This window comes from Monodelphis domestica, chromosome 6 (assembly GCF_027887165.1).
Source record: "Monodelphis domestica isolate mMonDom1 chromosome 6, mMonDom1.pri, whole genome shotgun sequence".
Classification (NCBI taxonomy): domain Eukaryota; kingdom Metazoa; phylum Chordata; class Mammalia; order Didelphimorphia; family Didelphidae; genus Monodelphis; species Monodelphis domestica.
Genome location: NC_077232.1, coordinates 191,937,098 through 191,953,793, shown reverse-complemented (window position 1 = coordinate 191,953,793; position 16,696 = coordinate 191,937,098). Strand labels below are relative to the sequence as shown.

General features: G+C 39.9%; 1 protein-coding gene across 1 annotated transcript in view; it reads left to right on the top strand.

The window, feature by feature from the left end:
* CTSO (cathepsin O) overlaps positions 1 to 12,106 on the top strand; it is a 61,970-nt gene extending 49,864 nt beyond the window's left edge. The window contains exons 5-8 of the mRNA XM_001375224.3: positions 1,738 to 1,859; positions 4,226 to 4,389; positions 7,386 to 7,478; positions 9,914 to 12,106. Coding sequence (XP_001375261.1) covers positions 1,738 to 1,859; positions 4,226 to 4,389; positions 7,386 to 7,478; positions 9,914 to 9,948 — 414 coding nt within the window. The 3' untranslated portion in view covers positions 9,949 to 12,106. The remainder of the gene's footprint in view (positions 1 to 1,737; positions 1,860 to 4,225; positions 4,390 to 7,385; positions 7,479 to 9,913) is intronic.
* The last annotated feature ends 4,590 nt before the right edge of the window (positions 12,107 to 16,696 follow it).

Below are 16,696 nucleotides of genomic sequence, written 5' to 3'. Positions count from 1 at the left end.
GCTCCTCCAAGTCTTTTGGTCCTCTTTTTAAAGATCTTTTTCTCTTGTATCACCTCCCCTAATTTTTCACGTCTACCAATCACAGAACTTTTCTCCAGGACTGTCTATTCTTTAGTTCTTACCTTCTTTGGTTAGATTTTCTCCAGGGCTGCCCACTCTTAGTTTTCACCTTCTCTGATTAGATTATATCTTTTTGGGTTACTTAACACCTCTTTTGTTAAGTTTACCTTTTGTAATTACTTAACACCTTTTTGTAGTTAAATCTAAAAATGGATTATAGCTTACAATTCTAGCTTCACTATAAAGGAAGAGCTAAGTACCTTCATTGTTACAATCAGGAGATAGCTAAATCCAATCTTCACAATCCCCCTTGATGATCATTGGGAGACTAGTTCCTCCCCCCCATTGATCATTTAACATAATCATCTTGTAGTCCTAAAGCACTTCTAACTACAGATGTATACAATATTTCACTTTTTAAGAGGAAATTACAATAGTTAGAGAGAAATATAAAAGAGAAAAAGCAAAACCAATGTTTTGCTAGCCGCATTGACAAAAAGCCAAAATTAGGGGGCAGTCTCCTTTGGCATAAAAGTGTACATTTACAAGAAATGTTCAATCCCCTTTTGTTCAATCGATTGCACCCAAAAGTTCATTCTGGATCTTCTTGATTCAGTGTAGGTTTCTGTAAGCATTTTCCTTCAAAGAGTTCATTCTCTGGGTTCAAGGAGTTAGCAAACTTCTTTTCCTGAAATTCTTCTCAAACAAAATTTTAAATATTGGATTTTTTTATAAAAATACAATACACTAAAATTTGAGAGACAATATTAAATTTAGAGTCCAGTTCTGTGTATCGATATCTGTGTGACCTTAGTCAACTCATTCTCTTGATTTGTTTCCACATCTTTAAAATGAAGAGGTTGGATGAAGTCACCTCTAAATTCCCTTCTAGCTCTAAAACTTGTAGGTATAGTCAAAGTTCAAATCTATTGTGATGAATATTTTCAGCCTATATATAAATAGAGGCAAAGCTAAAAGCCAATAACAGGTTTATTGAGTGAGACCAGTGTCTCTCAGCAAAGGTGGGTCATTAGGTTTTCCTCCCAACCTAAAACAATTGAATGAAGATTTTTTTTCCTTCTTTATATATCCTGCAATGTCTCTTAGTATCTCATCATAACTTCTCTTCAATCAGAAATCAGATATCTCTTCTATCAAGTCCAGATAATTTCCTATCTTTGGGTGGTTCAGATGCCCTTTCTCTCTCAATTTCTTGATTGGTCCTAAGAGGTCTGAGATCACTACTGCTCCTCCCTGTGTGCCCTGTATGGTATTAACCCATGGTCTGCAGGTCAGCAAAGACCCACCACTCATCATCTAGACATGCATTATGTGGTTAATAGGCTTTCCACTTACTTGATGAATCACAGTCTATTACAAAATGCTAGCTTATAGGGAGTTACAGTAACAAAAAGATATATAGCTAAATTTACTCCACTAGTTTAAACTTTTCCTTTATATAGTTACTAGAATTCTGTTATTCTTACTGTCATTCTGTTAATAACTAATTAATAATTAACCTAGATTAATCCCTTCCTTTGACTCTCTACTGATTGATTGTGATAATTGAGGTCTTATTTAAAAAGAGTCAGGGGGTTAGGGATTCTTATTCTCTTCACTTTATAGGTTTCCAGACAATCATTTATTGTGATCCTTTTTTTTTCTTTTTCCTTTTAGACACAGGTAAGACTTGTAAAAGATTCAGAATACTCTTTTAAAGCCCAAACTGGATTATGTCATTACTTTTCTGGATCACATGCTGGTGTTTCAATTAAAGATTACTCTTCCTATGACTTCAGGTAAATATCACTGATTATATTTTGTGTTTTTGTTCCTTATAATCAACCAAAGTACTTTAAATTATTACCTTTGATACATTGATTCTCCAAAACAAATAACTGCATTAGACATATCCAGGACACTTTAATGTTTAAGATCTTTCTCCAAGAAAAGTTCCTGCTCATACATTACTATTTCTGGCATTGATGCCACCATTCACTCAGCCTCCAATATGCAAAATTTTGGAGTTATCTTTGACTATTTCTTTCCCCCTTTTTTAAAAGAAAACCCTTACCTTCCACATTAGAATCAAAACTGCATCGTGGTTTCAAGGCAGAAGTGTGGAAAGGCAATGGGTTTTAGGTGATTTGTCCTGGGTCACACAGCTAGGAAGTGTCTGAATTCACTTTTGAACCCAGGACCTCTCATCTGTAGACCTGCTCTTAAATCACTAAGCCACCTAGATGCCCCATCTTTCACTTCTTTATATACAATTAGTTATCTAGTTCATTCTATGGTAGCACCTGGAATTTTAACCAATGAAAAAAATAAAGCCATTTCTCTGAATATAATGTTATTTATTAATAGGGGCATGTGATCTCTCAATAAAAGGCAGATCAGGCCTCAGCCACTTCCTAGCTGTGTGACCCTGGGCAAGTCACTTGACCCCCATTGCCTACCCCTTACCACTCTTCTGCCTTGGAGCCAATACACAGTATTGACTCCAAGACGGAAGGTAAGGGTTTAAAAAAAATAAAATAAAATAAAAGGCAGATCGATGGAGTGCCCCCATTTGCATCCAGTCACTGATTGAGAGATTGCAAGGTCTTTTATACCCCAATGGGTAGTCTTCCTTCTGATTATCTTGACAATAACATCATCTGGAGCTCCCCTGGCAGTCCTGCTGGGTGAATATTTTATCAAGGAAGTGGACTTAGGGTTCTGAGCTCCTCCCCCATTGCTTTGTTTTTGGGAGAGGACACTTTAAGTGAGTGGATTCCACTGTCTTCACTATTCTGGGGAAATGACTGAGATGCCCCTCTATGGCATTTAAGACACCCAGCTTCCCCTCGCCACCTTTGGCTAGAAGAACAGGCTATTGCAGGCAGGGTTTGATGGATTCTTTCCCCTATTGAAGACCAGGTCACCCCAAGTCTTGGTAGGGGGAGGAGCAAGTACAAAAGTGCATGTGTCTGTCTAGATGCCTCTACCCCTGAGGAACTGTATGACCGTTAGAGTCAGAATCTGATAACAAAGTAATTCATATAAAAATATTCAAATACAGAAATATTCAGATGAAGTATCCATTTTTGAGTCTGATTTAAGATGTTCAACTAAACCTAATTTCTCCTGAACTTCTTTCCAGTTTTCCTAGAAGTTCTTTTCAAGTAAAGAGTTTTTCCCACAAGTCATTTATGTTCTAAAAAGAATGCTAACATAGAGACTTTGTTTCAGAAATTTCTTTACCTAATCTGTTTGACTGAAGTACAGGTATCCCTTCAATATCTCAACTTTTCCCATCACCATTTTGATATACCATGTATTAGCATAAGAAATTAAATGAAAATTTGGGGGGAGTTCTGTGGAAGCTGCTTGTAATACCCTAAAGACCAGCAAATGACACAGAAAAAAATGACACAGAAACTCAGAATGCAAAAATATGTGTATAATATTATATATCATCAACACAGTTTATCTTTTAATACCATAAATATACATAAGTTCTTTTTTAAAGTTTAAATAAGTAAAAAGTTAACATTTATAGAAAAGAATGCGAAAGTTAGCACATAACACACAAAGGCTAGAAATGTTAACATTTTTCAGATCACGAGGTGCTTCATCCCAGCCATGGTGCCCCTAACAACCTTAATATAGAAAGGATATCTATATTCTACTTTTTAACTAAATAGTTTTGATAACTGCTACTCTATAGTATAATTGGAAGACTAAAAGTGCTTTTCCCCCATCATTCATACTCACCTATTCTCTGAGATTCTTTTTGTTACCCCCAATACATGAATTTTATTATTATTTTGTCTGTTTTTTTCTACAGTCCCCTTGTTAAATCGGTATAGCATAAAATATGTTGATTCATTTATGTATTATCATCTTTATTATATGAATATGGCCCAACCCCAATAAGAGTCTCTCCTCTTATTTGTAATTTCTTTCAAGAGACTTTATATCTATAGGTTTTGAGTCTAGCTTTGTAGTTTGACACTCCTATCTTAAGCATTTGGTGATCATTTTAAATGGAAATTTCCTTTTTGTTATGTCTTAGAATTTTATTATTCCTTTTATAGAAATGCTACTCTTTTGTCAATTTATTTTCTATCCTTTTAAGTTATCAAATTGGCTAATTGTCTGAGTTTCTTTTCTGATTCAGTGGTAAGGAGAATGAGATGGCCAACGTCCTCCTTGCTTTCGGCCCCCTAGCAGTGATCGTGGATGCTGTGAGCTGGCAGGACTACCTGGGAGGCATCATCCAGCACCACTGCTCCAGTGGAGAGGCCAATCATGCAGTCCTCATAACAGGCTTTGACAGGACAGGTACATGTCGTGGAGGCTCGCTGGCAGACACGTGTGTTCTCAGGGGCTGAAGTTGCCCCATCGGGCTCCAGCTGCTTCTCGTGGGGGTCCCCTCTTTACATTGATGGTGAACTTAACAGCATCCCTTATAAAAACATGTGCTCCCAATAACTCATTCCTCAGAGAAATATGAGAATATCTTCTCATCTCTACCGCAGCGTTGTGTGGTGTATAACTGAGCACCTGATTTGTCCCTTCCCTGATTCTCTTTAGTTTTCTCCCCCCAACCCCATTCCACCTCCAGTAGATGACTAGATGGCATAATGAATAGAGTGCTGGACTTGGAGTTAGGAAGATCAGAATTTGAATGTTACTAGCTATGGAAGCCTGAGGAAATCACTTGAACCCTTAATCTCTTCATCTGTAAAATGGGGATAAAAAGAATACCTATAGGGTCATCTAGGTGGCAAAGTGGATAGAGAGCCGGGCCTGGAGACAGGAGGCCCTGGGATCAAATATGACCTTGGACACTTCCTAGTGGTGTGACCCTGGGCAAGTCACTTAATCCCAATTGGCTAGCCTTGTAATAGAGAGATATTTCTGTAATAGATAGATACTAGAGGGTATCTATTGATCAATACTGGATGACTAATGGATCAGAGATTTTCATACTCTCCACCCTTCACCTCCTGGTTTCCTCCCTTTTCTGAAGCCTTTAGCTTCTCCTTCCCCATCTCCAGTTTCACTCAGGGTGCACATTATGAGAAATACTCTTTTCTATTGATTTCTCAAGTAGGGGGTTTATTTAGGGAAGGCAAAACAAGGGTAGAGGATGAGGTATGAGGGATAGGGTTCCCTAGTTTATACAAGGAGGGTTAGGAGGATATTGTGGAAATGGCAGTTCTGTCACAACTGTGACACAAAGTCTGTCAGGGAAGTATGAGGACAACTGTATGTCTTCTTTTCTTCTAACCAGCCGGGTAAATATCAGTCAGTCAGCAAAAGCTTCAGGGTCTTCACCATCAGCCACAAGCAGCCAAACTTAGTTCAGAAACCAGAAGCCCCAGCTTCTTTTCCACCACTCTGTCAGAAGCCCCAAGGGTCTCTCAGCCTAGGTCAGAAGTAAGCCCAGCCCAGTTCAGCTGCTGGTTTGGCTCCAACTGCTTCTCCTGGGAACATTCCAAAGGAACTGTCACTTGACTGACAGCTCTTCTGTCCTCAGCTTTCTGTCTTACATGCATGCAAATTCTCTCTTACACAGCCCTTACTGTTCTTCTCCCTTGAAACTAATACTTCATATAGATTCTAAATGGAAGGTAAGAGTTTAAAAAAAAAAAAGAACACCTACCTCACAATGTTGTTGTTAAGATCAAATAAAGTTGCATATTGTGAAAGAGGAATTCGGAAAGCATGCAAAAGCTAGAGGGAAAGCAAGCAGCAAGACAAGAAGCAGTGGATGAGTGGTGACCTGACTGTCAATCAAATGAAAATTCTGATTTGGAATGTTACTGGGAAGACAGTTTGGAGCCAAACCAACTGCTGGCTGAATTCTGGTGTCTTGGCTGATATTATCTATTACAATATATAAAGTGCTTTGCAAATATTAAAGTGTCATCAGCTATTATTATTATTAACAACTCAAAATATTCTACATTTTCTTTTGCATCAGGGCTAATTTGGAAATGTTTTACGAAACTGCACACATACAACCTATATCAATTTGTTTGCCTTCTCAAGGAAAGGGGAACAGATAGAGGGAGAGAATTCAGAACTGAAAAAAATTTTAAACAATTTGTTTACATTTAATTGATAAATAAATGAAATTTTTAAAAATTTAAGACATTTAGTAAACATTTACTATTGTGGTAGAGGCATGGAGAGAGAGAGGACTTGTAAATCAAGATGCAAGAAACTGGGGACCTGACCTGCCTGCCAATCAAGAGGAAGGTTCCAAATGGAATGTCAGTTGGGGGTTTCTGACTACACAGAGAAAAGAAGAAGCAAAACTTGGCTTTGACTTTGGCTCTGTCTCTCTGATTCTGGGCAGTTGAGAAAGACCCTGGTGGGACTGACTTGGTTTTGGGGAGCTCTCTGACCAAGAGAGAAACCTCTGTTCTTTCTGAGATTTTGACTGACCAAGAATTGGAGGAAAGCCAGGCTGAAGGAGAGATTTTGGACTTTGTTTCTCTTTGGGGTTAAGGTGAGAGACCTTGCTGACTTTGTGAAGAAGAAGAAAGAAGATTTTTAAACAGCTGGTATCTTCCATCTCTGACTGTCTCTCTGTCACAGTTAGTGACAAGACTGATTATTTCCATAACCCTCCTAAATTCTCCTAGTAGTTTAGGGAAATCCTCATCCCTCTTACCTCAGCTTCCCATCCTATTATCACAATAAACCCCTTACCTGAGAAAGAAAGCTAGAGTATTTTATAGTCCATTTGGGGGGTGGGGGGAAGGGGTAGGAAGCCAAAGGCTTCCAGAAGAGGGTGGTTAAGGGAAGGAGGGAAGGAGGAAGGAGGTTAGGAAATAGATTGATCTATCAGCCATCAATAGGGATTAGTAGGCAAACCCCAGAGCAGTTCCCTTGTGTAGCAGTTCCCCTGTGTGGCAGCATCCTTGTACGTGCATCCCTCAGCATTCCTCATTTCTTACCTCCATTACAAATAAGCAGTTTCAGGGTTCCCTGTAGCAGCTCTCTAGTCACAAGCCAGAGGACAACAGTCATTGCAACAAGAAACAGTTTCCCCTCAGTTTACCTATTCTCTATTTCACTATTAAAGCACTTAACATTATAAAGTACATTCTTGTCTTCAGTGTCATATTAAGTCTAGGAGAGGCTTGTTGTTTGGTTTAAAATAACATTCAATCATTTATGTCTCCCAAGTCTTATTCTTACATGTATGTATTTATTTAGTATATTTGGCTTTAGTAGATTAATAAGTAAATAATTATTCATCCTTATTAAACATTTACTTACTAAATGGTCATCTTAAGTTGACTTTCCTCTCGTTTTTATAGGAAACACTCCTTATTGGATAGTACGAAACTCATGGGGTACTTCCTGGGGAGTAGATGGTTATGCCTTTGTTAAAATGGGAGCAAATGTTTGCGGTAAGTCTCATGTTTATGCCCCCAAATCCAGACTAAATGGCAGGACAGAGTCTCTGCATCTGTTAAAGATATGAGCCAATGAATTGGAAGAGTTCTCAGAGATCATCTCATCTAGCCAATATCTAGACTCTTCCCTCTTTCCCAACTGGGCACCAGAATTCCGAGATAGGTTCTGGTCCATCCCATATATGAAAAAAGTTCCCTTTGCATCCCATTCCATATTTGGACAGTTCTAATTATTGAGAGACAGCTGGGTGGCACGGTGATAGAGTGCTAGACCTGGAGTCAGGAAAACCTGAGTTTATATCCGTCTTCAGACACTTACTGGCTCTGTAATCCTGAGCAAGTCTCTTAACCCCTGCTTGCCTTAATTCACTGGGGAAGAAAATGGCAGACCATCCCAGTGTCCTTGCCTAGAAAATCCCATGGACAGTAGGATCCACAGTCACGAAGACGTGGACACGAGTAAACAATAGCAAAATAATCAAAATGTTTTTCAGTGTAGCATGTCTAATTAGGCATCTACCACAAAACTGCAATCTTTTATCAAACTTTGGTTAACAGAGTAGGTTCTGTCTATTAGGCTTTAAAGAATGGTAGTTTGTATCTGTTAATCAAAAGATTAAGAGATAAGAGTTGGCCTTTAGAAAAAGAGTGAGACTGTAGGAAGAAAGAACCTACCCAAGTAGGTCTGCCATAGAAATATTAAAGCTAAATATAGAAAGGAATTGTTACATTTTTTGTTTTGATCCAGACCTGTAATCATACTGGACTAAAAAACTCCTAGTAAGGAAGTTCCCTCCTTTTCCAGTGTAGATGCAGAGCCTCAAAGTCTATTTCTTTTGCTTTCAAAGTGAGTTGGCCACCTCACTGGCTTTCTCTCTCTCTGTCTCTCTCTGTCTCTGTCTCTTTCTCTGTGTCTGTCTCTCTGTCCCCCTGTCTCTCCCTCTCTCTGACTCTGTCTCTCTCTCTCTTTTTATCTGTCTCTGGAGATATAAAATTACTATATATGTATATGTGAGTATACACACATACATACATGCATGTATGTATAAATTATTACTAGTTTGTTCCTTGCCTAAATATACACATTTGTATAATATGTAATAGATGTATGTTATATGCACTATATATCTACATGTACATAGCACTAGCTAATTTTTTTCCTTTCCATTTAAGACAATTTAACCTTTTGCATGTGTGTGTCATAGAGCCCTTGGACAGTCTGAGGGAAGCCTCTGGAACAACCCTAACCCTCCTCAGAATAAAGTTTTTACTTGCAAAAAATTAAATAGATAGAATAATATATATATATATGTATATATAATGAGGTATATATATGTATACCTCATTGCAAACCATTTATATTTATATCATATATTATTTCTAAATATATTTAATTGCAAACCACATATATAATCATACATTTTTCATTTTAAGTCATATATATGTTTAATCTACAAGTATATAAATATATATATATATATATTAATTGGTTGTGGATTCTTCAGATTATGTTGAGTTCAGTGCTGTTAGTAGTTGAGGAGTACAGTAGTCATATATTATAAAAATTTACTTCATTTTAAATTTAAAAGTATTATGTCAGAATTTCATTAAAAGTTCAAATCTGGCCTCAGGCAATTCCTAAATAGCTGTGTGACCCTGGGCAAGTCAATTAACCCCAATTGTTTTGCCCTTGTCCCTTCTGTCTTAGAGTTGATACTTTATGTATTAATTCCAAAATAGCAGGGTAGAGTTTTTTTAAAAACCATTAAAAAGACAACCCACTAATAATAATGGCACTTAGATAATGATTTAAGGTTTGCAAAGCTCTTTACAAATTTCTTTTTTATCATCACAGTAGCCCTGGAGAAATAGAGCCTATTATTCTCATTTTATAGGTGAGGAAACTGAGACTAAAAGTGCCCAAGGTCCCAGGGCTACCCAGCTGACTGAGGTCAGATTTGAAAAGAGGTCTTCCTAGCTAACTTTAAGTTGTTTTCTTTTGTCCGATTGTCTTAAACAAAAGATAGGGACAAAGTACATCTCAGAGAGTCAAACCTATACATTTGAGGAATTTGTTGGATGGAAAAAAAAATTCAATCTCACCAAATAACATCAACTATAACAACAACAACAAAAAGGCCCTCTCAGTGTTCCTTGTTTTGTCTTCACTGTTCCCCAAAGTTATGCCCACTTCACTTCAACACTTAGATTTGTCAAAAAGTTAGATTAGGCCATGACATTTTTCTTAACATAACAGTAGTTAATCATATGTGCGTGAGTCAGTTAGAGGCCTGTGTGGGTTGGCATAAAAAGGGTTAGATCTCGTTTTTTAAAAATCGTCAAGTAAACACTGAATGCCATAGGTTAGGTCAGAAGCAAAATTGTTTTAATCAGCAGGTTTGTCTAATGCGACTCCCCCCCTTCCCCAGGTATTGCCGATTTGGTGTCTGCCGTGTTCGTGTGATGGCTGGCAGGGACACAAACATGAATTCTTCTCTCCCCAACATTTCTGTCTTCAGACCCCCTCATAGACCTGATTGCCAGCATCCTGTGGACCTGGACAGACTGCTTCTTAAATGTCCTGCTCTTCCAGGGATTGTTTTTCTAAAAAGCAGAACTGAAATGGAGAAGAAAACAGGCTCCTTAACACATGCAGATACTCTGGTTGCTACAGTCCCTGGGAGGTTGAACCAGGTGGACTTCAGTCTCTTAAAACATAGATTCTATGAATCTAATCACTCCATTCAGCAAATTTTTATTCTGTGGCTTCTGTTTTGCAGAGGTGAGTGTTCAGTATTGGGGCACAGGGAGGAGGAGCGGCCAGGCCTCCCCCCAGGCCCGATAGGGCAGAGGAGCTCCTGGCAGAAGTATGAGGAGAAGCAGGCTGGGACAGGCCACAGGCGCAGGCCATTAGGAATGAGGAAGGAGCCACGCAGTGAGGCAGTTGTGTCTTTCTGTCCCTTCCTGCTGACATCCGTGACCCCGGGAAATCCCAGCCTTCCCCGGGGCCCTCTGTAGCTCACACAGTGCCCTCACCCTTCTCCCCCAGCGCTGGTGTTTGTCCTGGCTCTGTCCTCAGCTGGCTGGACTGGTGTTACTTCCCTGCGGACTTCCATAACAGTGCCACTCACCCTCTCCCGACTCCTCAGTTAGTCTTTGCTTCACTAGTTATCTTCCTTAAAAAAAAAAATAAATGAAGTCATGCCTCATGGGAAGGGCCTCGAGTATCCTTCTACAAATCCACATCAGTCTTTAATATGGAAGAACTTTCTGAAATGAGACTTTCTAATTAGCAAAACTCCCACCACCAGCCCACTATTGTGGGACATTCCATCATTCCCCATTTCATTTCCTTAGAAATATTTTCTTCCTTAAATTCATCAGGATTAGGCAACTGTCCTTTTCTTGCATTAGCAAAAAAGGGCCTCAGGAGAATGGGAGTGTTTGTTTATTGGTCTGCTCTCATCTCTCCAGGGAGATGGGGTAGAGGCCCTGCCAGGAAAGAACCATGACTTGTGAGCAAGTCACTTCACTTCTCAGATCTGTCTTCTCTCCTGTAAATTGAAGGGTTTGGATGAGCCTGAGGGTCTCCAGAGCAGCCTAAGGACCTCCCACAGTGTCTGTTATTACCTAGCTGGAGAGTGGGACCCCAGTGTTCCCCAAATCTTCTGTCCCCTGCCTCTCCTCCTGGCCATGCCGCAGCCTGTGGGGTTTCTCCAGGGAGTAAGAGCCTCCCCCCCAGTCTCCTTGTTTCATTTTCAGTGAGGTGCAGACAGTGATGGGTTACCCTCCACACTGCAAGTCACATTTCAGTATTTCCTTCCTCTAGTCACATCCAGTCCTCTCCTGCAGTCCCTCCCGTCCTCCCCAAGACTTGCAGGCTCGGTGTCTCGCCCTCCTTCCTCTCCTTGGCTGAATCTCATCGCATCTCTGACTTCTGTGTCCTGCTCTCCACTTATGTAGTGACTGCCTCGATTCAGGCCATCATTACCTCCTACCTCTTGCCTGGCCTATCACAGCAGTTTCCCAAGAGCTCTTTCTCTCTCATCTCTCTCCTCTGTAGAGCTGCAAAAGTGATTTTCCTAAAGCACAGACATGGCCATATCATTCCTCCTACCCAAAAAATTCCAGTGGCTCCCTATTGACCCTAGAATCCAATTTTTAAAAATCTTTATTTCATATTCTTAAATTTTCTGGTTTTGTTTAAGTTTTATAGTATACATAATTAGTACAACAATACACTTTGGGGATTTGTGCTCAATTTTTTTATACTCAAAGGGGTACAGTATCCAAAACATCTGGGAGCCTCTGGCCTAAATGATCTCCAAGGACCCTTCCTCCTCTAAAATTCTGGGATTCTTTGAAAGTTATCGTTTACACTTCAGGTATGCAAGGAAAACATTTCCTACTTTGTGATTCAGCTCTACAAATATTTATTAGGATGGATGCACTGACTTGTTAATGGTTTATTTCTGTCACTTTTCTTGGTTTTTTGGACATTTGTAAAGTTTTGGATCTTTAAAATTTTGGAAATAACTATTTTTAAGTAAGGAAATATTTGAGAATTTCTTGGACTCAATTTTTATTATCTTTATAATAAAAGCTAAAATATAATCATCTTATTTTAATGACTGGTTTCTGTTCTAAGGTAAAGGTATATAAAGGTTTGCATTATGATGATTTAGTCATTTCTGTACCTACCTGGCTTCCTGGAAAGCAGCCCACTGCAAAACATGATCACAATGAGCATTTATATTGATCATGGTGGCGCCTAACCTTTGCAATCTATTTCAAATAAGCATTTTTGGCATATTGTGAATCATGCTCTTGCAGAGCAATTCAAAAGCAAATTTCCACCTTCTACTACTCCAAGCTATTTACAGCAGTTCTTAGAGTAAGCCTGAAAGGAAAACAACAGTGTGGATGTGACTGACAATGTAATCAAAGGTATTTTGCCCACTGAGAGACATCTTCCAGTAGATCAAGAATGGCTTGGCTGGGTTAGAGATTTTAATAGATGCTTCATGTGATGGCACGATAAACTCTGACAGATTGGTAAAACTAAGGCTTCTAAAACCCCAGAGACAGAATGGGCATGGCCAAAGGGAGATTGGTGAAAGGCAAAAATCAAAAAGGACCCCAAATAAAGGGTGAGAATCCCAGTTTTCTGACCACTAATCAAAACTACCTTACAGTCTATTTCAAGGAAGTGAACCTCTAAACTGGACATATTTAATAATGAGCCTTGTGGCTGTTTGAGGTATTTTGGAAAAGGTTTCTTTATTACTGAAAGGCTAGACTAGTCGTTCGAAGTCCTAATTCTAAAATTTGATGGTTCTATGATGGAAAATTATAGTCTTCAATAGAGAGATATGACTAATATAAGTTCTTTTAGTTCTGTTTCATATGACAAATGAATTAGTGTATGCAGTTTCAAAAGGGTAAAGAGAGAGCCATAGAGTCAGAAGGAATTGAGTTCAAGATCTTTTTTTGCCAAGATGCTCTCTAAGATGATAGATAAGTTACAGTAATTTGCCACTCTACATGTGGAATGGGCTTCCACACTGATGAAGGTCTGGTTCTAGACTGGAAAAAAAAAAGACAAAGAAACCCAGAAAAATCATGTAATAAAGCTATGGGGAAAAGTGCCTGACATTGATACTAATTAATTTCTGATTGCTTTAATCATATTAGCTGTATTATTAGGTCAGGTTTGCTTACACAAACTAGATTGAAAAAACTGATAGGGACAGGTAGGTGGTTCAATGGTTAAAGTGTCAGGCCTAGTGACAGGAAGTCTTGGGTTCAAATACAGACTCAGACACTTCCTTGGATAAGTCACTTAACCTCAGTTGCTTCACTCTTATACCACTATTCTGCCTTGGAACTGATGCTTAGCTCCTTCTCTTCACTTAAATAGCAACCACCTAAATTCAATCCATAATTACCTCTTGCCTGGATTATTACAGTAGGTTGCTAATAGTTCTCCCTTTCTCAAGTACCTTCCATAAAGCTGCAAAGGCGATTTTCCTAAAGCACAAATGTTACCATATCACTCTTTCTATCCAAGAAAAGTAAGTGTACAAAGAGAAGAAAAGAAAAAATATCGATATTCAAATGACTGCTTACTTAGAAAATTCAGCAGTTGAATTTTGTCACAAATGTGACTCATAAACTCTTTTGTTAGTTTTATTTTTTCCTTCTAATGGGTGTATAATCCAGATAAACATGGTCCCTTGCTCAAAATCACTCTGAGGATAAGTAGAGACAAGTTTTTTTTTTTTAAATTCAGGTCATCTGAATACAAGTCTACCGTAAAAAAATAAGTATAAGAAAATTTAAGGTACACAGAAACATTGTTTGGCTCAGGAGGATTAAAATACATGATGTTCTCTAAATTTACTGCCACAAAACTTGAGAGAATAAGAATTAATCAGGATACTTCTAATGGATTGATTTCCCCCAAAACCAAGTGTGGCAAATAACAGACAATGAAGTGCCGAGTTCCACTGTTAAGAAGTCTCTAACTCTGTTAACTCTTCACCAAGTGGGAAGAGGCTCTTCAGTTAAGTTTGATGGAATTAGAGGGCAATGAGCAGAGTGAAGAACCAGCCATTTCCTTGGTGGTCTTTCACAAAGGAAGCCAAGTTTTAGGGGGTGGCTAGTGCAAGGGAAATCACTCGCCCTAGAAGAGAAGGGGCTGTGGAAAAAGAACCAAGCCCTAGGAAGAGAATCACTCCTTCCCTCAAGGAAGGGTAGGGGATTTTTTTTCTCTTCCCAATCCCCATGAGTCATGGTATCTTGTACTGGCACTACTAGCCCAATGGAAGATTCTGCTCCCAGCAATCAGTGTCAGTGGACAGTGGCAGATGTTGCATCTAGGAGAAGCGATGTGAGGACTTCACAAGAAGGAATGGACATCGGTGTCCTGCAGTGCCAGAAGCACAAGTTTCTTGGGTCATATGTGTTCCCTATATATCTCTCTTCAACGTGTATCCTGCTTCTTCCCATGAATGTTGTTTGCAGTGGTGTGAGAATGTGCCCAAGGCATGTAGGGGCAAGGGTGGGGAGGAGAAGTTTTGTTCATTCCATCCAGTAAATGCCTTTGTTTTGACCTATTGATATAGTAGCTAAGTGGTGCCATGGATGGAATGCCCAGCCTGAAGTTAGAAAAACTCTTCTTTCTGAGTTCAAATATGACCTCAGATACTTTCTAACTATGTGACCCTGGGCAAGGAACTTAACCATCTTTAAAATGAACTAGAGGGGGCAGTTGTGTGGCTCCAGGCAAGTCACTTGCCATTGCCTAGCCCTTACCACTCTTCTACCTTGGAACCAATACACAGTATTGATTCTAAGACAGAAGGTAAAGGTTTAAAAAAAAGTAAAAGTAAAATGAACTAGAGAAGGAAATGGAAAACCACTCCAGTATCTCTGCCAAGAAAACCTCAAATGGGGTCAAGAAGGTTGGATACCACAAAATGACTAAGCCACCTAAGGGAGCTCATACATTCTTTATCTCCATTGGAGATGAGTGCCTTGACCATGGGCATGATCATCCCCTTGAAGAAAAACCCTGAAAGTGGGAGAAGGGAGGAGGGATAGAACCCTAGAGAGAGTACTTGCTTGAAGTTCAGATATATAATGAGCCCCTCTCGAAGGGATTGGGGTGGGTCTGGGCTCGCTGCCAGTGGCACCAACCCTGCCCCAAGCAGTGTTCCCTTAAGTGTGGCCATTTAACCACTTAATGATCACATGAGCTTTTACAAAGAAATACAAAAATATAGTCACAAATATACAAATTTACTCCCCAGAAGTAGAACTTCATCCCCTTTTCTCCTTGTTTCACCTCAGTGTTTTCTGAAGGGGAACAGGATTACATTCCAAGTTTAGCTCAGTTCCTATAAAAGTTTCAGGTACAAAAATCCCCTGTTGGGCTTGATTCTCAAACAGCCTCGTTTCTCAGGGCTTCTCTACCAGGTCAGCAGGCTATGGTGCTCATCTGCAATCTTGGCTCCATGGTGGTGTGATAGAGGCTGGCACTACAGAAAAGTGCCAGACTGAAGAGTATATGAAATTGATCACCTCGAGGGGAGAGGGGCCCCAGGAGTGAATTTCCTGAGGAGAGAAGACTCTGACTGGAGAGCAGTGAGGGTCTCTTGGTTTTGAGATGTTGAAGAGAGAAGGTGGAAAAAGACTTTCTCCTGAGGGTTACCCATTTTTCCTGCTGGCGACTGGAAATCTTTCCCCCCAACACTTCCCAGTTGAAGAGACTTTCTGAAGAGAAACCTGAGCAGACCTTACCTCAGCTCCTGTGCCCAGGGGTGAGTCAACCTGACTTTCTCTCAGGGGGCTCAGGCTTCCAAGGCCTGAGTTCCCCCCAAACTCAAGGAGGGAGGAAAAGGGTTTATTTAGAGAGAGACAGGGACCCCCTTTTCCCATTTTCCTTTTCCCATTCTTCCCTGCCTGTTATTCTTTTGTATTACCTAATTGAGTTAACATTAAAAGTTATCTGTTCCCCAAGCTGAGTGTGAGTGAATGGACTCAAGGGGAGACCTTTTGGTCTCAAGTAGTGGAGGGGGGACAAAAGGGACAAGAGTGAACTGGGGAGATCAGCTTTAGCTAAGGAGGAAAGGCAGAAGGGGGAAAATCTTCAAAACCCCTCTACTCTCTCTGAGCCAACCTGTTACAGCTGCTGTCTCCCCTGAACCCCACTTTGTGGAAAGGGGGGTTTCTCCTCTCTTTCCCTCTCTCCATACCTCAGGGTCCAAGCCTTCCCTCTAGACTATATCCCTTCCTTTTTTATATTTTTTTTAAAAACAGTGGCCATGTCTCAAACTCCCAGAGTCAATGGGGAGGACTACAGACACCTAAAACTGAGATGGCAAATGAAAATCAACAGAAACAAGTGTTCCCAGGCTCATTTTTCAGAGCTGGGATAAAAGAGAGAGGAGGAAGGAATCATCCAGGTTCAGTTCAAGGTGCCCCTGCTGTAATTAAGCCGCCATCTTTGCCCACTGACTTTAGCTGAGGAGGAAATGGCGAACCACTCCAGAGCTTTATAAGAGGAGAGCTTGGCATGGACTGGTTAATTTTAAAGATGCAGCCTGTTTGGCCACACAGCTAGTCAAAGAAGGCTTCTTGCACTCACATGGTAAGAGTTCTAGGGCATCGGGATACCTCTGTGTTAGGCAATCTGGGTATGAGTCAAG